Below are 23921 nucleotides of genomic sequence, written 5' to 3'. Positions count from 1 at the left end.
CTGACCACACCTTCCTAATGCTTAATGCTGTAACCATTTGTAACAAAAGAGAAAAATATGATTGGTTAGTATGCCTTTGATCTTGATGTGTGCCATTATATTAAAGTGCAAAAAAATTACATTTATTCTTTTGAATTTTATGATAAAATTTACAAAATGTGTATGTTTTATTAAAAGTACCTAATTAAAAGCACATTGCGACTACTGACATTTAATAATCCCCATTAATATCATAATAATTATATCATATATTTAAACGACAGATTCAGTTAATGATTTTGTCTCTTTATAAAACCTTCTTTGCCCAAAACTAAAACAAACAACAAACAAAAATCTATCGTAAACTTTCAGTTTAAACCATTTTGGTCTTTCCTAAGAATAATGTCTTTTATCCACTGACAGAAACTATCAGTGTCGATCAGACTGTGGCTCAGGCTTTCAAGCTGCGTGCCTACCAAGACGTCATCATCAATATTGTGGATCCAAAGGTATTTCATACTGAAATATTAAATTATTAAATGGTTGGAGACAATATTTACCACCTAATGTCTTAATGCTCTATTGAAATTGAAAAGGAGGTGACTTTGGATCTGGTGGAGCTCACCTTTAAAGATCAGTATATTGGGCGAGGAGACATGTGGCGACTAAAGAAGAGCTTAGTGAGTAGATAAAGTAGAAATCTGCATCTTTGTTCATTTTTTGTTGACTAACATTGATCCTGATGTCTCTGTTTTGTTGTTTCAGGTGAGCACATGTGCATATGTGACACAGAAAGTAGAGTTTGCAGGAATCAGGTAACAACATCTACTAAGAAATAAATACTGTCTGGAATACTGGATTATGATTGGTTAATTTAAGTATTCTAATGTTAGAAGTATTGATATAATGACTTTTTATTATGTCAAATGTAACATGCACTACTGTTCAAAAGTTTGGGGCAGTAAGATTCTTTTAAAAAAATTAAGGATGTAAAATATATAGATGTATATATATTCCTAACTCATTAAATTTATCATATGTGACAGTAAAAATATTTATGACATGATTAATGATTTCTATTCATTTACGAGTCCTGTATTAAAAATGATTGAGCATCAGATTGACATATTATGCTAATTTCTGAAGGGTCATGTGACACTAATTTTAGTTGCTGATGATTCTGCTGGCATTTTTACATCACAAGAATAAGTGACATGTTTTTACAAATTTAATCAATTACAAAATTTTGTACACATTTAGTAATTTTTTTTACACATTTAATAATATTACTTGTTTATTGTATATCTAATAAAATAAATTTAGCCTTCATAAGCATAAAAGGCTGATTTATTTAGGTGTATACTTAAACACATACACACACACACACACACACACACACACACACACACACACACACACACACACACACACACACACACACACAGAAAGTTAAACTCAATAGCTCACTAACTCAAAACTTTGAATATTTATGTTTAACTTTACAATAACAGGAATTTTATCATGATTTTAGGGCCCAGGCCAGTGAATTGTGGGTAAAAGGAGAAAAGGTCACTTGTGGCTACATTAGTGAGGATACACGGGTGAGAAATGCAGAGAAACTGTTTTATTACATATTTTGCACAATTGTATCACATCATTTTAAATCAAATCTATTTAGGTGGTCTTTCGCTCCACCTCTGCGATGGTTTATATATTCATCCAGATGAGCTGTGAGATGTGGGACTTCGATATCTACGGTAAAGACGTATTTTACTGTTTTACTTTTATACTTGTTTATATCTTTTATGAGATCATTTAAACTCTGTCTGTCTGTATTTACAGGTGATCTTTATTTTGAGAAGGCTGTCAATGGTTTCCTTTCAGATCTGTTTGCCAAATGGAAAGTAGGTGTCAACTTTATCAAGCCCTGTTATAATGTAATGATTATTGTGATCTGAACATGATTAATACCATATCTACACCTGATATTAACATTTTTATCAGTCTAATCACAAGTAGACAAGGCTAAATACAGGCATTAATGGTTTTAAAACATTTTGAGCTTATCCATATTTGACAACTTGCTATGGCACAGTCAAACCAGAAATACAGTGCATCCGGAAAGTTTTCATATCGCTTTACTTTTTACACATTTCTTAGTGTTACAGGCTTATTCCAAAATTTATATTTCCTCAAAATACTACACACAATACCCCATAATGACAATGTGAACAAATATTTTCTGTAATAGTTGCAAATTTATTAAAAATAAAAAACCTGAAAAATCACATGTACAGAAGTATTCACAGCTTTTGCCATGAAGCTTGAAATTGAGCTCAGGCATACTCTGTTTCCACTGATCATTCATAAACAAAATGTGGAGATTTCTTGGAAACCTAATCCTCAATGTTTTCCTAGACTCCCTGTAGTATCCTTTTAAGTTTCTTTTTGTTTTTACTGTGATGGATTTTTAGCTAACTAAACTATACTGTACTGTACTGTACTATACTATACTATACTATATTATACTGTACTGTACTATACTATACTATAGTGTCTTTCACACACTAGAAAAAAAATATCAAAAATAATTTTTGGTGTCTGAATAAATTTTGGCTTAACTGTTGTCAAAAAGCAAGGCATGGTTGCTTAGCAGTGTTGGGGGTAAAGCATTACAAGCAACATGAGTTACATAATATTACTGGTAAAGTAAGTTTGTCAAATATTAATTAATGATATTTGAGTTACTTTTTAAAAAAAATGTAATGTAAGTTACTTTGTAATTGAATTAATTAGCTTAAGAAAAATTTAACGATTTAGCGTAAAATGAAAAAGTAACCCAAAAGTAACACATTCCACATTACTTAGCATAAAAAGTAAGGAAGTAACGCAACTAGATATGTTTAGGGGAGTAATCAATGTTGTAATGCATTACATATAAAAGTAACTTTCCCCAAAAATTGGTGGTTAGCACATTTGCCTCACAGTAAGAAGGTTACTGGTGCAAGTCCCAGGTGGACCAGAGGTCATTTCAATTCAATTCAATTCAGCTTTATTTGTATAGCGCTTTTACAATGTGGATTGTGTCAAAGCAGCTTCACATAAATGGTCATAGTAACTGGAACACTGTAGTTCAGTTTTTAGTGTTTAAGTTCAGTTCAGTTTAGCTCAGTTCAGTGTGATTTAAAATCATTACTGAGAGTTCAAACACTGAAGAGCAAATTCATCGATGCGTAGCTCTACCAATCCTGAACCATGTGAGCCAGTGGCGACAGCGGAGAGGGAAAAAAAAAACCTTGAGAGAACCAGACTCAGTTGGGCACGACCATTTTTAATTTAAAGCTGGCCTCAGCGAAGACTCGTCTGTCCCTGGAGCGTCATTGGAATCAGACTCATGTTCTCCACTCCCCATGACTATCAGCGCAGCAGCAGCTCAGGATATGGCCTGGTCCCGGATATGGAAACCTTGGGATCATCTCGTCGCTGGTCTTGGATCCAATCAGTGACTCCGCATAATCTTAGGACCTCGGGATGAGTATCCCCAGGTGGAAAAAGAGGATAGAGAGAATAATTAGCGTAGCTGCTGTTCAGAGTGTATATAAACAAGATGCAGGAGCCTGTGTGGAAACCCGCTAAGTGATGCATTGAGTGTATGCTTTACTAAACAGAAAGGTCTTTAATCTAGTTTTGAACTAGTTTTCATAACATGACACTCAGTGTGAAGTTTTCATGTTATGCTTGTTCCTTATTGGGTTTCATTCTTATTTAAAAATTGTGGTCAAATGAATTAAAACACTGACATGAGAGCATGTTTTCATATCTACTCACCCAAAAAGTAATTGTTATGGCATGTGTTGTAAGAATTTGCATGCGTGTGTGTTATCAAATGAATGAAGATGTTTTCTCTTTTGTTTGTATGTTTCTATTTGCATGTGATTTCTTAACGTGCGGTGCGTTTGAGCTCTCTCAACTACCATAATGATCATCACACTGGGGTTGTAGTTGCCGTATAAGAGTTTTCTATTACTACAAAAAGAGGAAAGGGTCTCCGTAACATCAGAAACAGAGCCTGTTCTTGTTATGGGATTGATTTTGTGAACTTTGCACCTCTGCTTTTAGGAGAAGAACTGCAGTCATGAGGTGACAGTGGTGCTGTTCTCTCGCACCTTCTATTCTGCCAAAACACTGGGTAAGTCTTTCACTTCTACATCACACCCTGGGCCATATCACTGAAGAACAGTAAACAATCATACATTTTTCTTCTTTTAGAGGAGTTTCCAGAGAGCCAAAGAGCATCAGTTCGACAAGACCATGAAGGCCGCTATTATGAGGATTTCTACAGGTCAGGAAGTTCACAGAGTAAAGGAATAGTTCACCAAAAAACTGAATTGTAATCCAGATTTTCTCGCCCCTCACTTGTTTCAAACCTGTTTTTTTTTCAAATATATTAAAGATATAGAAGTTTTAAGCTATTTTGAAAATTTTGTAGTATCTTTTTTTTACCATGGATGTCAATGACTGACGGATTTAAACATCTATCAAAATGAATAGTTTGAAACAAGTGAAGGGCGGAGGCAGCACGGTGGTTCAGTGGGTTCCACAATCGCCTCACAGCAAAAAGGTTGTTGGTTCGAGCCTCGGCTGGATCAGTTGGCGTTTCTGTGTGGAGTTTGCATGTTCTCCCTGTGTTTGTGTGGGTTTCCTCTGGGTGCTCTGGTTTCCCCCAATAGTCCAAAGACATGTGGGTACAGGTGAATTGGGTAAGCTAAATTGTCTATAGTGTGTGTGTGTGTGTGTGTGTATGAGTGTATATGGATGTTTCCCAGTGATGGGTTGCAGCTGGAAGGGCATTCGCTGCGTAAAACATATGCTGGATAAATTGGTGGTTCATTTAATTTTTACCAATTCGTTCATTTCTTTCATCCACAGTGGAATGAACCGCCAACTTTTCCAGCACATGTTTTACACATTGAATGCCCTTCCAGCTGCAACCCATCTCTGGGAAACATCCATACACACTCAAACACTACGAACAATTTAGCCTACCCAATTCACCTGTACCGCATGTCTTTGGACTGTGGGGGAAACCAGAGCACCCGGAGGAAACCCACGCAAACGCGAGGAGAACATGCAAACTCCAGGATATACACAGATATATAACAAATATCTAGACATCGTCCAGCCATGTTTAGATAACTATGTAAATATGTGCTTTGCTTCGTTTATTTCTGTCTGAAAACTAAACACATTTTGTGGTGGTTTAAACAGCATTCATCATTTGATCATATCCTGTATTTTCAGGGTGGTGGCCCAGAATGAAAGGCGTGATGAGTGGATGTCTCTCCTTGTTACCATTAAGAAGCTCTTTATACAGTATCCTGTACTGGTGCGGCTTAAAGGAGCAGGTGTGTATGCACATGTAATCATTATAGAAATAAATAGCAAATAAATGCTTTCAAATGTTTTATAATGCTCATACATTTATAAAAGTAAAAACAGTAATTTTGGATTTATGCTTTCTGGTGCAATTTGTATATTTTAACAATTAATATACTGTATTCCTGTAATAGCAGAGCTGAATTTTCTGCATCATAATCATTTCCTCAGTTTTGATTTGGTTCGATTATTAATTGTAGTGTTGTAATTAGGGTTATTGATTTAATTATAAAACTTTTATTTCAGATTTTTTCAGTACTGTTTAACTAAATCTACTAACTATACTTTTTACATTTTTCATTTTAAAACTTAATATGAATGTCAAAAACACACAGCAAAATTACTTAACTATAAAAACAGTTAAAAAGAAATGGAACGTGTACAATTTTTACTTATGCAAACTAATAATAAAAACTACAATATTTCACTTAACTAAAATAGCACTGCTAAAATTTGCAAACAGTAAGCAGGATTCTTTGCTGTATACAAATTTTGTTAAAGAGAAATATTTTGTCACATTAAAAATCTCTCAGCCACTTTTATTACTAATTTTATGCATCCTCACTTAGAGTATTTATTTACAGTCTTTAACTTTTAACTAAGTAATTTTACTTTTGAATGATGAACACCATAGCAATTTATTCCATTGTTACTTGATTATTTAAAAATTCCAAGACTTTATTACCAAGACTTACACATTTACATCAATATTACAGATGGATTTCCATGTGGACACAACTCCACTTCTGCTCAAGGAAATTACCTGGAAGCAATCAACTTGTCTTTCAATGGTTTGTTTTTGTGTATTTAGTTTACATTCTTCAGTAGAGCTGTTATTGCATGATCGGTGTCCTGTTTGTCTCTTTTAGTGTTTGATAAGCACTACATCAACCGTAACTTTGACCGCACTGGTCAAATGTCAGTGGTCATAACTCCAGGAGTGGGTGTTTTTGAAGTCGACCGATTGCTCATGATCCTCACCAAACAGCGCATGATTGACAACGGTCAGTGAGCGTGCACTTCAGACACTGCTGATCTTATTTCTTGAGGTTAATGCTGATGAAATGGTATGTTTCTGATAGGCATTGGTGTTGATCTGGTGTGTATGGGAGAACAGCCCCTTCACGCTGTTCCACTCTTCAAGGTTAGTGTACTTCACATTAAAGCCCAAAATGTACTTTGTTTTTAGCCACATGATTTAATGAACTGCCTTTGTAAACAAATAGCTATTTGATGGTGTTTGCAAGCGCATGTGTTAAAGAAAGATCCTTGTCCAGCATTTATCATTTTCTCTTTAGTAAGTTATGTGCGATTAGTTATAATTAGGGATGGGACTTTTCACATAAAAAAAAAAAAATTTGGTTTCATTCCTTCATTTACCTTCAGCGTTGTCCCTTTATTCATCAGGGGTCACCACAGTGGAATGAACCGCCAACTTTTCCAGCATATATTTTACACAGCGGATGACTTCCACCTGCAACCCAGTACTGGGAAACACCCATACACTCTTACAGTAGCTACATTTCCACCCACCTATTTTTATGCGCATGTTGGATATGCACATAAAAAACGGTTGATGAAAAAAAGATGCACATAAAAAGTGCGCATAAAAAACGTGTGCGCATAATTGAGTAGGATAAACTTTTGATTCGATAAGAAAAGATGCACGTAAACTACAATGGGAACACTTTTACCGAACTAATTACAGTTGCATTTATGTGCATTAAAAAAGTCATGTGATTTTGTTATAAGAGATCATGTGATGATAAAAATGTGTGTGAATGGACAAACGAGCAGGCTTAACACACTGCAAACCATTCTGAAATGTTGTTTTGGTCATTCTAAAGCGCCTTAACCATTTCAGTATTAGTGTTACTATATTATTAATAACCTCCAGAATCAAGAGCGTCTGTGCTTCGTGTCTCACGCCTTTAAACACCACCATGTGTTCACTGTGTGTCCACTGAGGTGCATGTCATTTCAAAAGATTCACGCAGCTTCTCCTACCGCAGTAAATTCTATTGTACTGTTGATATTTAGCGCCTGATAATCAGGAAGTGACGATTTTGTTCGCTTTAACTCGTTGGATGGAAACGCTGCTTTATTTGCACATCTTTTATACGATAATCCAGTTTTGTGCATAGAGTTAATTCGCATTTTTGGATGGAAACATAGCTACTGACACACATGCACTACTGCCAATTTAGTTTAACGTTATTCAATTAACTTATATCGAATGTCTGTAGACTGTAAGGGAAACTGGAGCACCCAGAGGAAACCCACGCAAACACAGGGAGAACATGCAAACTCCACACAGAAATGCCAACTGACCCAGTCCGGACTTAAACCAGCAACCTTTTTGCAGTGAGTCGACAGTGATAACCACTGAGTCGCCCCAAAAAGTTGGTTTATGTGTTTGTTTTATTTATTTATACAGGGACATGAGATGTTGTTCCAGAGTTAGCTATAAAGTTAATTTACGTCTGTAGTCCCTCCTGTCACTGCTCGTTACATTTTTGGCTGTACACTTTTTTTAAGCTTACGGAGAAGTGACTTTTAATACCAAATTTATACCAAAATTTTATACATTTTGTTTCACTTTTGCTGATTTTAACCCTGTTTCCACCAAAAATAAAAAATAAAAACAACCAGAAAAATAGCAGTAGTTTCACCTCTATCAAGATGCAATGACTTAAAAAAACTAAATCTGGCACCCTGTCAGTAATGCAACTACAATATAAAAAGCAGGTACACAAGGTGCATATGCATTGAACACATGATTAGAATAATCAGGCTGTACTGGCCCAGTATGCACACTCACTTCTGATGATAAAATGTCTGTGGTGCGCCGTGTGTCCACATGCCCTAGTACAATATAAAAAATCTAATCTATAGTTTGGGTTTTAGGTTTAAGAATTTCTGCATAAAATTGTAAAAAATGACATCTTTGTATCGTTTCTGTTAGTTGCATAACCGCACAGTACATGGAGACTCCAGAATTGGTGATGATTACAACCTGCCTCACTGGATCAACCACAGGTGAGATATGTTGCTTGGTGTTTACCAGGTTGTACTGGATGATATACTGTAAGAAAGGTTAAAGTTAGACCATTTCTGAGTTTTAATTACAAGGGCTTATGTCCATCTTTCACAGAGACTGTTCACTTAAAAATAAGTGAAGATGAGAGAAAATTAAAATAATAATGACTAGGTCATGACTAGGAACAGGCGGAATCTGTGGACAATTTTTGCTATTTCTGCCAGAATGTTGATAAAAATCTGCGGATTTATGCCGAATAGTTTTGGGAGTATCAATCACTAAAACCTTAATATGTGAAATAAAAAGTAATATCTTTTTAACTTTAATGTTTACAAAACAAACCCAATTACATCACTTTATTTAATAAAAAAGCAAGTCTATCATATAATACATCAACTAAAAGACAAAAAATATTACCTTACAAAACTGTGTTGTAAATAAACCATATAAATATTTTTGTATTTTGGTCAATAATATTACTGAAATTAATTTAAAAACTGAATAAATATACATTTACACACACATTAACACAAGTAAATTAATAGATTCGATGGGCTACAAATCTGCGGAATTCTGCGCGTGTGCAGATTATGTGTGGGCCTAGTCATGCCTCATTTCTGTTACAGAAACATCCAGACAATCAGATGTGTCGGTAAAAAAAGGGGCATACTCTGTGGATCTGTGGCCTAGTTTAAACCTGGAATTAAGTTGCATTTTTGTCAGTCTGGTTACAAATAAACAACTAAATACAAAGTGTAAATAAGATCTAAAATGTTCTGAGCTTGTCCACTTTTAACCACTTTCTGAGTCCTCTTGTATAAGTGACTTAGAGAATTATGAAATAAGAGGGAGATGCTTTTTTAGGTATGTAAAAGGGATAGTTCAAGTCAGAATTATTAGCCCTCCTGTTAATATTTTTCCCCTATTTTGTTTAATTGAGAGAAGATTTTTTTTCAACCCATTTTTAACATAATAGTTTTAATAATTTATCTTTAATAACTGATTTATTTTATCTTTGGCATGATGACAGTAAATAATATTTGACTAGATATTTTTCTAGACACGTCTATACAGCTGAAAGTGACATTTAAAGGCTTAACTAGGTTAATTAGGGGAACTAGGCAGGATAGGGTAAGTAGGCGAGTTATTGTATAACGATGGTTTGTTCTGTAGACTATCAAAAAATATAGCTTAAAGGAGCTAATCATTTTGACCATAAAATGTTTTTTAAAAAATTAAAACCTGCTTTTATTCTACCTGAAATTAAACAAATAAGACCTTCTCCAGAAGAAAAAAAATATTATCAGACATACTGTGAAAATTTCCTTGCTCTGTAAAACATAATTTAGGTAATATTTAAAAAAGAAAAGAAAAAAATCTAAAGGGGGGCTAATAATTCTGATTTCAACTGTATACCACCATTTAAATCTTATCAGCATATATTCACCCACAAGTTGTACCTAACTTTGTTGTCAGTTAATTTTTGTTTTCCTGTGGAACACAAAAAAAGTTATTTTGAAGAATGTTGAAAACCAGTAATCGCTGACATCCATAGTAGGGGAAAAAATACATGTGGCTACTGCTTCCCAACATCTTCATTTGTGTTCAACAGGGAAAAAAACCTGTAATTTGTCTCAGTGGTGATCGAATCACTGAAATAACATGAATTTCAGTCAGAAACAGGGGCTTGGTATAATAATGTATAATAATAAATGTGATTTTTACAGCTTTTACACATCAAAGAGTCAAAACTCTTGCAGCTGTTTTACACCTCGGATCAAGCTGGCTGGAAAGAAGGTTAGAAATGTCACACTTTCACTGAACAACAGCTTGTGACTTTGTTATTGTTATTATGAGAAGGTATTCATGCCTGTAAAACTGCTAATGAAGCAGCTGTCTCTTTGATTCATTTTCACTTTAAGGTTCATGCTGAGAAAGCCAAAAACAGCAAAGAACATTGTAAGTCATTGTCGCTATTAGTTTTTTGGAATTGATAGTTGTTGTATGTTTGCAGCGTTCTGATTTGATGTGGATTTATTTGTTTTTTTTTTCTTAGCTCTTGGCGCTCCCAAAGATGCTGAGAACAGCCTTCCCATCCAGGTGGATTATGATGCGTATGATTCTCAGGTCTTCAGGCTTCCTGGGCCCTCCAGAGCTCAGAGGTCCACCAACTTTAGGTACATTAGACAAATGAAAAACATAGATTCAAAGCTTAGAAGGTACTTAAAAACAAACAGGTCCTTGAAAATGCTTGTATTCAATCTGAAGTTAAATTGCTGTCAAAAACCAAGAAAAAGCAATGAGAAATTCTTGATTTTAAAATGTTACTTGTTAATTTTGTACAATGACTATGACAAATAATGCACATTTTAACAATATTTCAGAAACTGCATGCATTTTAATATTACCTTTATAGTATTCAGCAAATTTTATTCAAATATTTTTTTCAAATGAGACATTCAAAACATTATTATCTCTCATTTTATTGTAAATATTAAGTGTAAGTGAACTGTGAAGGACAGTAAGGATTTTCACATATATATATATATATATATATATATATATATATATATATATATATATATATATATATATATATATATATATATATATATATATATATATATATATATATATATACTGGTGGTAGGCGTGCGTTGATATGAGGCCACAGCCCGAGTGTCTTACACCCAATCCCAATTCTACACCTTAGCCCTTCCCCTTCCCCTTTTCCCCAATTCTCTTTAGCTTGAAGGCGTAAATACTCCTTCCAACTGAGATTTTTCAGGACCACACTCAAAAACAAAAATTAGTATTTTTTTGTCATTATTACAAAGTTTTACAACAAACAAGCGCATGTTTTAATACGTTCATAACTGCGTTCGTGTTTTACCGTCATGCTTCAATAAAACTCTCTAGCAGTCTAGCAGTCATTCTGTCAATCGATGACAACCGAATCCCCTGTAAGAAAAGTATAGTGGCTGGAAATGAGCTTTTTACAGTGTCTGCTATAATGTTAATGTTATTTTTGGTATGAATATAGCCACAGTTAAATGCACAGTATTACGATCTTATTGCCACATTATATCGTTATGATGACATAATATATGCTTTCAGTGATTTCCTCTCAATAAATCCAAATAAATAACTCAACTGGAATAACTACAGCAGTCATGATCGTCGATCTCGTATGAAGCAAGAGATCGCAGTGACATATGATGATGTCTCCAGGTGTTGTAGTGCTGTCCCAATTCTTAGGGGTACATTTTGAAGCCCCTCCCCTTCACATTCCTGAAGGGCCATGGGGAAGGGAAAGGGGTTCTTCTTTCTTTCTATTTACGGAACTAGTCTGCAATAACGAAAATAGGAGACTCATTAGAAACAAACAGATGGTCAACCAAAAAGTAACTCAGGGTTATACAAAGAGTGGCCAACACAAAATACACACATTCCTGATATGCGAGTCCCATTTCACACTCAATACACTACAATTACTATGGTATAAATACAGCACTTACAAAAGAGAGAGATCAACTTAGAAAGTCACTTACCAGTTTTATAATGATTTGATCAGCTGTAGTTTAAAATTACGGTGGGTTTTTCCTCCTCTAAGGGCCTATTATGCAGTGTCTGTCGCCATCTTGTGGAGGAACAACGTAAACCTTCTTTGCTCTGCTTAATGACAGGCTGATGGATGCCACTGTACTGTATCTCTGAAATTAAAAATATTTAAAATAAGCACTATCTTTATAAATAAACTGCAATGTTCCAATCTCACCTAAAAAGGCCTCAAAAGTACATTGTGTTGCCCAACAGCTGCAATATTTGTTTAACTGTAGAGAGTTTATTCATCTGCTGTCACTTGTGCGCCAAGTAATACAGAAGGGTAAGATTTGAAATCATATATTCAGTAAAATGAACTCAATATACTTTCACAAACATGTATTTTTCGTTCACATCACCCCACTTTAAAATTAACAGTGTTCAGAAAGGGAGAATAAAAGTAAAAAGAAAAAACACAGAAATCTAAACAAATGTATTTTAAAGTATGTGGGAAAAACACGATACAAATATTTCAAAACATTTCCTTGATCTTTTTGCTGGTTTGGCTTGCTTGATTTTATTTAAATTATATCAGTCACTTTGAAATATAAGTTGCAGCATATTCAGGTAAAAAATGTGATTTATATAACTTGAAAAATGTGCCATTTAAAAATGTTAAAACTGCCTCACTTGCAGTTAAGTGAAATTTTTTTTTAGTGTTGATTATTTAATCAATTTGATTAACTAATTATTAAGGTGCCGCTAGTAATCATTTTCTTCTATTAGTTGGTTTTATGCTGCCAATATGTGGACACTTTTTAAGAAAAGCTTACAAGATTTTGCCTTTGCTTATCTACGAAAGCCTGACTGATTTAAATATTCTCTTACTGTGAGGCATACTGTTAAAGCAAGAAATGTATTCTTTTTAATCTACAAGTGCTATTCGGTCAAGAGCAGTGGGTAACTTTTCTGTGTTTCTTTTGTAGTTCGAGTCATATTAACAGCACAGACAGTAATAGGTACTGTATATTACACTGCTGTCAATTTAATACACAGATCTAATATAAACATTAGATTTCTTTCCCTGCTGTTAACATTCATAAAAGTAACCAACCATGTTTATATGTACTTGGTGTGTTTTTGATATAACCTTGTGTGTATTTTGACTCTTTACACAATAACAGACTAAAGAGAACTCAGAAAAAATAGTAGATCAGGAGTTCAAACTGACATTGCATGAAGATAATTAACTCCAATTTCTAATTATGATTAAGAATGGTCATTTCACATGAGCATGAGAGACATGATAAAAATCATGTTTTGTCTTGATTTTTATTTTGCATAAATGTTTGGTTTTAAAGCTAGTTAAAATGTAAAATGTTGGTGTCTGTACAAAATGCACTGGAATGCATCACTGTTTAAGTATTAGTTCATCCAAAAATTAATATTCTGTCATTAATTACTCACCCTCACATTGTTCCAACCCCCAGAGGCCTTTGTTCATATTTGGAGCACAAATTAAGATACTTTAGATAAAATCTGAAAGCTTTCTCATCATTTATAGACAGCAAGGGTTCCCAACTCCCAAAGTCCAAAAAAATCCCCAAAGAATCCTTGACACTGACCATACCTGCCTTTAGTGGTTTAATCGGGATATTTGCAAGCTCAAGAATACTCATATAATACAAAAATAATGACTTTAATTAACAGTTTTTTTCCTCTGTGTCAGGCTTGGCTGCACCTCTGACATTTATCTCAGAAATGTCTGCACTTTGTTTCAAAGGATATTGCGTGGTGTCATTCAGGAGATACATGTCACTGCACAGTGCTCATGAATGCGCACACTATACTGACATTGATGAGAAAAAAATGTTGAACGAAGTTGTTAATTTTATGTTCAAACAAAAGAATTCTTGCAGCCTTATAATAATCTGATAAAGGATGTTTTTTGGTATTTTTCTGGACTTTTCTGCTCTATAGAGGATGAGAGAGCTCTCAGATTTCATTTAAAACATTTTAATTTGTGTTCCAAAGACGAAAAAGTTCTCAGGGGGTTGGAACAGCATGAGAGTGAGTAATTATTTTTGGGTGAACTAAGCCTTTAAGATCATAAATTCATCAGTTTGACCAACTTCATCTGTCTGTATGTTGGTTTACACATTCATCCTGTGATCGCGTGTTTCAGGTCAAGTCGGGAGCGGGAGTCAGTCAGCAGGAAGAGCTGGGGCTCTGCAGACGTGGGCAGCTCTCCTCCAAACCGCCATACAGGACCAGATGAACAGAGGAGCCTGGCGTCAGATGACAGTTTGGGCCACATGTCCAACATCCTGCTCATCCCACGTCCAGCTCAGGGCCAATACGAGGTCAGCAGCTCTCTGGGCTACACCAGCTGCACAAGAGGTACAGAACCATTCAGCATGCGCCTTTGTGTTGAAGCTAACAAAAACATCTTGTTGACATTCACTGCTTCTCTTTTGTCTGGCCGTTACAGAATTGTTGGAAAAAATGGTAGAATCTCAAAGGGACTCCAGTGCTCCGGGACGCTTTACCGTAGGAAGTGCTGAGTCCACTCTACATGTGCGGCCGGGTGGTTATACACCCCAGAGGGCCCTCATCAACCCGTTCGCTCCCTCACGCATGCCTATGAAACTCACATCCAATCGCCGCCGCTGGATGCACACGTTTCCCGTGGGTAAGGGAGACACCTCTTGTTTATGATTGTATTCATTCTGTGGTGGTCAAACATTTTTCACAATGAGCACTTTTATTTGAGGGTGCTTTCACACCTGCCTCAATTCATTTTTTTGGTGGTGGTGGGGGGGGGGGGGGGGGGGCCTCAGGTGCAACAAAACAATAAAATAAGTACTTTCGTTTGAAAGTATACCGAGACAACCTCTTCAAGCAGATCCTGGTATGCTTTCAAACACTAGAATACTAGAGCAGTTTACTTGAGCAGGTCATTTGTGAACCAATCCAAACACAAAAAGTTCTTCTTTTGTTGGACTAAACCAGCTGCTGTAGTCAGCTGCGATGTAAATTCTGGGATGAGAATGTTTTTTGACACTTTACTGCAATTATGACAGTATGCAGACAAACATGGAGTTGTGGGGAGGTCCATACTGTCAGCTGACGTTTCCTTCACTCTTTGTTTACGTCCATGTGTTGTGCATGTGAGTTTTCCATCCGTTAATTAATCTGAACAATCAAAATGCAGTTCAGTAAATTCATCCAGCCAATTATGGTTAGTTTCAACTGGTTTGGTTCAGAGCAGTCATTCTGGTGTAAAATATTATTTGCAAAACCAAAATGGCTGAAAAATGGGACAGTATCATTTTCAAGGAATCTTACTACAGGTGTGAAAGCTCACTGACTTGCATACAAACTGCACTCCAATGATTTTTTACTACAAAGTGTGTCAAAACTATTTATTATTTATTCAATTTCTGACCTTGTTTATCAAGAAAGGCAGAAAAACTTTTATGGATTCCATTCATTTTTTTTTCTCATATTACGTATAAGCTTCATCTCAAATGGCACACTATACACTATGCTCTGTATGTACTTATCTACTAACAAACTCAACAGCATATGTATGTATGTATGCAGTGTCATCCCAAATGGAACACTAATGTTTTTTTACTTAGCAGAATATCAAACCATTTCTCTGATGACCTTTGACAGTTGCCAAATTAGCAAAATGAAAGACCAAACTACCAAATAATACCTGCCATGAGTATAACTGCATTCACCATCAGGAGACGGTTGCACTCTCGTAGAATTTTGCTTTCACAATTCAAAATAGACAAAGTAATCTAACATCTAGAGCTGCACGATTAATCGAAAAAAGATCATGATCTCGATTCAATCCTACACACGATCTTAATTCAGCTTTTCTACAATTCAGCCAATTATATTTTCAAGGTCAGGAGGAAAGCAAGGCAGTCGCAAAAGCTTCACAGCAACACTGACACCTTCAAATGGCGTTCAAAGTGTCACATACTGTTTTTATAAGGTATAATTCACCCAAAAACGTAATTTCTGTCTTCATGTAATGATGTATTCGTGGCCGGGAAATCACACGTGAGCTGACCGCCAGCTACCGAGAACACGCGGGTGCACGCATGACGCCTACTTTAGTAAACACAAACTGCATAGGCTGTAAATTACAGGTAATGTTTAGTGTTTTGCATAGAGCGATTGGCTGAGGGCTGTGCGGGAGGTTTGACTGGCATGTGTGTGTTTTTTTCTCACAGTGACAGACAGCAGCCATGATACGCACTCGTGAAAGTGTAACCTGTGCGCACATCATTTAAATGATCATATGGCATTTTAGATTTATGATTGCGAAAAGCATTTGATATGTGTTTTCTTTCATAGTGAACACATAGTCTTGTGCATGAAAATAAATGTTTACTGTGTCAGTATAACTACACTAGCCTATATATATAATGTTGAATATAATGCAAAAAGGAATCGGATAATGACAAAATTCCAATTTTACTAGTGAAAACAAATGGTCTAATAATGTTATCAATGACAAATGACAAGCACATGTCTTAAACGAAATAAATCAACTTATAAAACTTAAAAAATCTGCCTCTTCCACTGCACGGGCAAAGCAGTGGCCGTTGTGTGTGATAAGTGCCAATCATTGCCCTCTTTTTTTTTATCGGTTGAATAAGTGCACCATTCCGATTATTAAAGTGCACTTATTATTTTTTGATATTTCAGTGTGAACACACTACTTACACTATTTATACTACAAAATGGCACAGAAAAGTGCATAAGTACAGTATGTAATTTGGGATTCCCCTATTGTCTTATTGTGCATGCACTTTGCCGTAGACAAGAGCGAAAAAGTGGCTGGAAGTAATTAATTTTCAATGGGAGCCAGCAGCGAGGTCCAACAAAAGCGTGCACGTCAAGGAGAGTTAAAATCAGGTCAACTCTATGGTAATGATCTATATAATTATATATTATCTTATAGGTGGCAACATATTTTTTTTTTCACAATCATTGGAGGCCAACATTAAAAAATTCAAGTTATTTGATTAAAATTAATGATTAAAATTAATTTGATTAACTGCACAGACTAAGCAGAGAGTGACTTGCCTTTTTTTATTCACCCTGTCTGCTGTTTTAGTTTTGGACAAGTATGCATTTTTTATGTGGCACAATTTCACTAAGCTAAAGTCAAATCATATATTTTGAATTGATACATTATGTAAAATGAAAACAGTATTGGAATTAGACAATTTTCTTGTAAAAAAAAAATGGCAATTGTAATTGGCTAGGAACCCTCAAGATCAGTGGTTCACTCTAATATTGTGTGGATGTTCCAGGTCCTTCAGGAGAGCCGATTCAGATCCACCATCAGACGCGTCAGAACATGGCTGAGCTGCAGGGCAGTGAGCAGAGAGACCCGGCTCGTACCTCTGCTGAGCTGCTGGAACTGGCCTATCATGAAGCCACAGGAAGGTCAGTCAATTACTGACGAGAGAGGGATTCTTCAAAGAGGGCGAACACACCATCAGATTGTCACAATGGTGTTACTGCTTGTGTTATAGTAAGCGGACAGCGTCCCGTCATGCTGGAGAGAATGGACTGTACATCAGTGGAGTTCCGGACAACATCTCTGGAAGCCCAGCTAGTAGCTCCAGCACTGGTGAATTATTTTCTCTTACATAACCTCCAATTTTACAGTGGCCACTAAAATATATTTAGTTTATATGAATGTGTGAATACCTTTTTGACTTTTATGAGTTGTTTTTTTTTATAGTGAATCACAAATGTATAAAATACGTGTGGTCTGATTCAAAATGCATGACTCTCTTATAAGTATCTTTTATATATAGTAAAGAAAAAAAAAGTATAATACAGATGCAATGTTTCAGATTCCCAAACGAATGATCTAAGAATTCTGATCTTCTGTATTAAATCAAAGCATAAAATCCTGTTTGTCACAATCAAATGAATCTTATAACCCAATTCTTTCTAGCAAATCAAAAATGTAGCGTGACAGGTGTAGTTTGATTCCCGAATGGCTCATATGAGTTGACTCTTTGACTCAGATCAAAAACATGCACTGAAACACGACTGGGGCCGTTCTTCATATGTGCATTGCTCAATGAGCTGGAGTTGGTTATTGACGATTTGACATGATCCAGGATTGTTTTGTTCTTCAAAACTCATCTGAGAGTTGTTATCATAGCAGCAGTTCTGGTAGCATAAACCAGCTCGGGAGGCTTATTTCATATAAACAGGATTAGATCGGATAATTTCAAGCAAAGGTAATACTGGAATGCCAAATGCAGATTTTCTTTCAATAGTAGTTATATACACTTGGGAAAATAGTAAAAAATGTAAACAATTAAAGTCGGAATTATTAGCCCCCCTGTCTATTTTTTCTCTAATTTCAGTTTTACAAAAAGCAGATTTTTTTCACATTTCTTAACATAATAGTTGTAATAACTCATTTCTAATTACACTGATTTATTTTATCTTTGCCATGATGACAGTAAATAATATTTTACTAGATATTTTTCAAGACACTTCTACACAGCTTAAAGTGACATTTAAAGGCTTAACTAGGTTAATAAGGTTAACAAGTTATTGTATAACGATGGTTTGTTCTGTAGACTATCAAAAAAAAAAGCTTAAAGAGGCTAATAATTTTCACCTCAAAATGGCTTTTAAAAATTTTAATCCGCTTTTATTTTAGTCAAAATGAAACAAATAAGACTTTAGAAGAAAAAAAAAAAAAATATATATATATATATATATATATATATATATATATATATATATATATATATATATATATATATATATATATATACACACACACACACACACACATACATATATACAATTAAAGTCTGAATTATTAGGCCCCCTGTTTATTTTTTCCCTAAGTTCAGTTTAACGAAGAGCATATTTTTTACACCGCATTTTTAAACATAACAGTTTTAATAACTCATTTCTAGTAACTGATTTATTTTATCTTTGCCATGATGACAGTTCATAATATTTTATTTGATATTTTTCAAGACACTTCTATACAGCTTAAAGTGACATTTAAAGGCTTAATTAGGTTAATTTGGTTAAATAGGCAGGATAAGGTAATTAGGCAAGTTATTGTATAATGATGGTTTGTTCTGTAGACTAAAAAAAAATAGGCTTAAAGAGGGCTAATAATTTTCACCTTAAAATGGCTTTTAAAAAAATTAAATCTGCTTTTATTCTTGCCGAAATAAAACGATTAAGACTTTCTCTAAAAGAAAAAATATTATCAGACATGCTGTGAAAACTTCCATGCTCTGTTAAACATCATTTGGAAAATATATATTAAAAAAAAAGAAAATTCAAAGGGGGGCTAATAATTCTCATATTTATAAACTTGTAAGTTTAAACATATATATAAATTGAACGTATGCAATCTGCATAAATAAAATAGGGCCTACAAAAATCCCCAAGGGGTTCAAAGAGAACATTTATTAACATGGACTTATTAGACACTAATGCATACTATTTTAAGGTAACAGCTTTAGTACAATTTGTGTATGATAATAGACATGCACAGTATATAACACAACAGTTTTTTTTTTTTTTTAAGAAATAATAATTTATGCAGTCATTGTTTTGACAACTAATATGACAGTCATTTGATGCTTCATGAATCAAAGTTGTTTCAGAGTTGAAACTTTTTTGAGTTGAGACTTTTTTTTTTCTTTTTAATAATTGTTCCTCAAATGTTACAAAGATGACTGCTAAGAAACCTGAACTGTTGAGACGATTCACAATTCTAAGCAAATTAAGCATTGCTACATGATATTCATACATTATTAAGCAGGACTGCCAAATCCTTTTTGGGCCACTGTCATTTTTTCCTCCTTTGAATTATTACATGCATCGTCATATGACCGTAATGTTCTCTCTAAAATGCTGCAGTTGAGTTCATATTGTTGTTACTGCTCTCACTTCTGTAGGAACACCAGTGAACCGTGGTTCCTTCGAGGATTATTCCGGCAGTCTAGATCCGAGTGAGTTCTTCTCCATCAGTGAAGAGAAAACACATCTACAGCATCCATCCATTTCTGCAGAGATGAAAATTTATTTATATCCTCACTCTTAAATGGTCTTTAGCCGCAATCACATTAAAGCATTCATATTTCAAAGGGGAGGGGATTTAAACAGCAAACCGGGGAATAATGGTTGAATGATTCAAGGTATTTAAGGCTGGGTTTGATCATGTCTTTTGGCACTTTTGGGTTAGAATCCTAATCTGTAAGGGAATCACTGTCCTCTATCTGTTTAAAAGGCTGTTTGGGAGCCAGTGCGGTAGATTGTATCAGTGGAGCTGAGTGGCTGTGTTGTTTACGGATGAAAGTTTGATGAGTGAAACCGGTGGTCAACAACCTCTGAGGGGAATTCACTCTACAGTTGCGCCTGGGGTTAGTTGCCTGGGGTTAATCACCTGCAAAGACTCGTGCTGGGGTTTTTATTCTTCATGACTTGAATTTTTGAATATTTACTGCAGTGTTTCTCAACCACATTCCTGAAGGATTACCAGACCTGCATGTTTTGGATTGTCTCCCCTGTCTGTCACACTCATTACAGGTCTTTCAGTCTCATCAGAGTGTGTGAATCAGGTGTGTTTGGTTAAAGAGACATGGAAAATGAGTTGGTCGTTCTCCAGGAACATGGTTGAGAAACATGGATTTAGTGATTTGTTTTATTATGCTGCAGATTACGAGTATAGTTGCCTCTCGTAGGTCGTATTGTGTTACATGTAGGACAAGTGCCATCTGTCTATTGGGCATAAAGAGTGTAGACTAATCTAACACCCCATCTTACCAGTGATAATGACAATAACAAATGAATATTTAATTAGGTTAAATGTTAACACTGGCATGCTAACTGGCCAGAAATATTCACAAATAAGAATTGAGCGTTTGTTTGATTAAGATGAAAAGAGTGATGTTGTTAATTGACTAATAATATTCATAAGCACGGATTGAGTTTTGTCGAGTGTAGGCTAACTGGGCACATTAATTAGGCAGTGATCTAGGAATTGAACATTTGTTTGATTAGGTTGTATTAGCTCATGATATTCGCAAATAATAATTGAGTGTTTGTTCAGTTTGGTTATAAAGGGTGTAGGCAAAACTAGCACACTAATTATCTGCCAACATTCTCAAAGGTACAATGAATTAGATGGTTATGAGTATAGGTTAAAATAGCATGCTAATCAGCAAGGGATGTTCACCAATATGAATGGAACATTTGTTCAATTATAGTTTAAGCTTGCAAACTAAATGGCTAGTGATATTCACTGCATGATTTTTCAGTTAGCATGTAAAAGGTCTAGGCTATGCTTGCAAGCTCATGGGCAATTCACAATGATATTCCCAAATAGATTTTGAAAATCGTTGTTCAAATAGGGTGTACATGATGTAGGCTAAGCTAGCAAATAAATTAGCCAGTATTATTATGAAATAATATTTCTTAACTTGTGATTTCTTGGCTTGCAATACGAGTATATGTTCAACTAGCATGATATTCGGTAGGCCCACACTGAATCTGTACACACAGAAAAAGATTTTTAGCATATGATTGATTAAATAAGCCTTGTGTAAATGTGTTCAAATTCATATTTATTCTGTTCTTAAATTAATTTAGAAAGTAAGATTACGGACTAATATAAAAATGATCATATGATTTATTCACAATACAGTTTGTAAAGTAATATTTTCTGTGTTTTAGTAGATATTAGCCTAGTATACGAGAGAGACTTGCTTTGTTTACCAATTAAGTAATCCAATTGGATTTGTATTGTAAACATTAAATTAAGGTTAAAAGATATTTTTTAAATATAGATAAAGTTTTTTTGTTTTGATACTCTCAAAATATTTGCATAAATCCGTAGATTTTTTTTACAAAATTTTTCCGCAGAAAAAGTAAAAAATGTCAGCAGATTTTGTCTGGCCCTAATAATCAGTTAGGGATTTTTATATAAAATAAAAATTGAGCATTCATTCAGTTATGGTATAAAGTGCAGGCCAAGTTTTGCAAGCTACATGACTAATGATATTCACAAATAAAACATTAAAAATCAAACAAAAAGTGCTCAAGGGAAGTTGAATTAACATTACATTAATCATCAAAATAAACAGCAAAAGTAAGTCCAAGGCACTTGAAAAATGTGGAATAAATATTAAAAAGCCTTGAATGACATGACTATTCCTTGTGAAACTGTTTGCTGAAACACATAGGCACAGTTTTAAGGAATAGCCATACCAATAAAGGCTTGCCTTGGACTTACTTTTGCTGTTTAAAAATAAAACATTGTTGGTATTTGATTTTAAAAGGTGTAGGGTAAGCTTGCCAGGTAATTGATTATTGATATTCACAAATAAGAACTGAACGTTTGCTTAATTATGTTATATTGGGTGTAGGTTAAGCTAACACAGCAGTAGGCTAGTGATATTCTCAAATAAGGCTCTAGCATACATTGCCAACTGTATAAAGTTGTGTGTGTGTGTGTGTGTGCAGTGACAAATAAGTGAATCGGTTGCTAAAACGACAACTTAGCATTGTGTAGTCATGTGGGCGCACAGTAGTCTTAGTGAATTCCACTTCAAGAGATATCTGGGATTTCTGGCCTTCTCTCTGTACCATCCCCTCACTTTCCCCAGGGGTTCCTCTATTTCCAAAATCTGCCTTTCTCTCTAATCACAGATCAAACTTCACTCCTCTCCCACTCACAAGCTTTGTAATCCTCAATGAAATCACCAATCTCGAGTATGTAGAAGGCCACTGCCGCACTCAGACCCTCACGCATGTCTCGCCTGAATGCCACTCTCCTTGTCACCTTTTCTGCCAATTGTGTGTTTGTACAGATGGCCGTTCACACTTTGTGCTCATCAGTGATATTGCGATGCTCACAGTGTCTTTATTGCATGTTGATTAATTGTTATTGCATGTAGTAGTAGTCACTGTAATTTCAGTTCAATTACGACAATGATGGTAACACACTCCTTTTTCTTTTCCCACTTTCTCTGTCTCTCTTGTCTCTCTCTCTCTCTCTCTCTCTCTCTCTCTCTTTCTCTCTCTTGTTCTGTGTGTTGGTTTGTGTCTGTCTGCTTGAAACTGTTCACTCCCTGCTTTCATGTCCCCCTTCTCTCTCAATCTGTCTGCTAATTTCCATTCGGGCCTAATGTGTGAATGTGCTTTGGATGTGATCTATTGCGTCCCTGTTGTGTGTGTGTGTATGTGTGTGTGTGTGTGTGTGTGTGTGTGTGTGTGTGTGTGTGTGTGTGTGTGTGTGTGTGTGTGTGTGTGTGTGTGTGTGTATGTGTATGTTGTGCGCTGTGTGTTTGTGCGTGTGGTGGGGGTGCTCCTGAAGTCCTCCTGCTGTCTGCCCCTCCGACAGTGCCTAGTTTCTGCTGCACAGTCGGGGTGGACTGGAAGTCCCTCACCACTCCTGCCTGCCTCCCCCTTACCACCGATTACTTTCCCGACCGGCAAACCCTGCAGAATGACTATACAGAGGGATGCTACGACCTGCTGCCACACACTGACCTCGAGAGGTAACTATATATTACTGTTCGGGTATAATTCAGTCATTCATTTTCTTTTGGGCTTAGTCCTTTTATTAATTTGGGGTCGCCACAGTGGAATGAACCGCCAACCTATCCAGCATATGTTTTATGCAACGGATGCCCTTTCTGATTAAACTCATCACTGGGAAACACCCATACACACTCATTCACAGACATAGACTATGGACAATTTAGCTTACCCAATTCACCTGTCCGCATGTCTTTGGACTTTTGGGGGAAACCGGAGCACCCGGAGGAAACCGGAGCCAACACGGGGAGAACATGCAAACTCCACACAGAAATGCCAACTGACCCTGCCG

At 35.5% G+C, this 23921-nt stretch overlaps 1 protein-coding gene across 17 annotated transcripts in view; it reads left to right on the top strand.

The window, feature by feature from the left end:
• Positions 1-23921, top strand: part of depdc5 (DEP domain containing 5, GATOR1 subcomplex subunit) — a 50909-nt gene that overhangs the window by 1871 nt on the left and 25117 nt on the right. For 5 of the 17 annotated variants that reach the window (XR_012386200.1, XM_073914612.1, XM_073914608.1 and 2 more), the window contains exons 4-25: positions 403-488; positions 576-659; positions 745-794; positions 1511-1580; positions 1658-1736; positions 1822-1883; positions 4099-4168; positions 4249-4321; positions 5281-5384; positions 6132-6206; positions 6285-6419; positions 6498-6559; positions 8381-8454; positions 10183-10252; positions 10378-10414; positions 10512-10632; positions 14184-14398; positions 14490-14690; positions 17341-17476; positions 17566-17663; positions 19987-20040; positions 23433-23589. Coding sequence is in view for 16 of the 17 variants with exons in the window: in XM_073914612.1 (XP_073770713.1) it covers positions 403-488; positions 576-659; positions 745-794; positions 1511-1580; positions 1658-1736; positions 1822-1883; positions 4099-4168; positions 4249-4321; positions 5281-5384; positions 6132-6206; positions 6285-6419; positions 6498-6559; positions 8381-8454; positions 10183-10252; positions 10378-10414; positions 10512-10632; positions 14184-14398; positions 14490-14690; positions 17341-17476; positions 17566-17663; positions 19987-20040; positions 23433-23589 (2113 nt within the window). In the remaining variant the exon portion in view is untranslated. Of the gene's footprint in view, positions 1-402; positions 489-575; positions 660-744; positions 795-1510; positions 1581-1657; positions 1737-1821; positions 1884-4098; positions 4169-4248; positions 4322-5280; positions 5385-6131; positions 6207-6284; positions 6420-6497; positions 6560-8380; positions 8455-10182; positions 10253-10377; positions 10415-10511; positions 10633-12984; positions 13018-14183; positions 14399-14489; positions 14691-17340; positions 17477-17565; positions 17664-19986; positions 20041-23405; positions 23590-23921 lie in introns of all 17 variants that reach the window. The other 12 variants (XM_073914610.1, XM_073914604.1, XM_073914603.1 and 9 more) reach the window with 3 other exon arrangements.

The sequence above is a fragment of the Danio rerio genome, chromosome 10, assembly GCF_049306965.1.
Source record: "Danio rerio strain Tuebingen ecotype United States chromosome 10, GRCz12tu, whole genome shotgun sequence".
Taxonomy (NCBI): Eukaryota; Metazoa; Chordata; class Actinopteri; order Cypriniformes; family Danionidae; genus Danio; species Danio rerio.
Note: the sequence above shows the minus strand (reverse complement) of the source record. Positions and strands in the feature narration are given on the sequence as shown.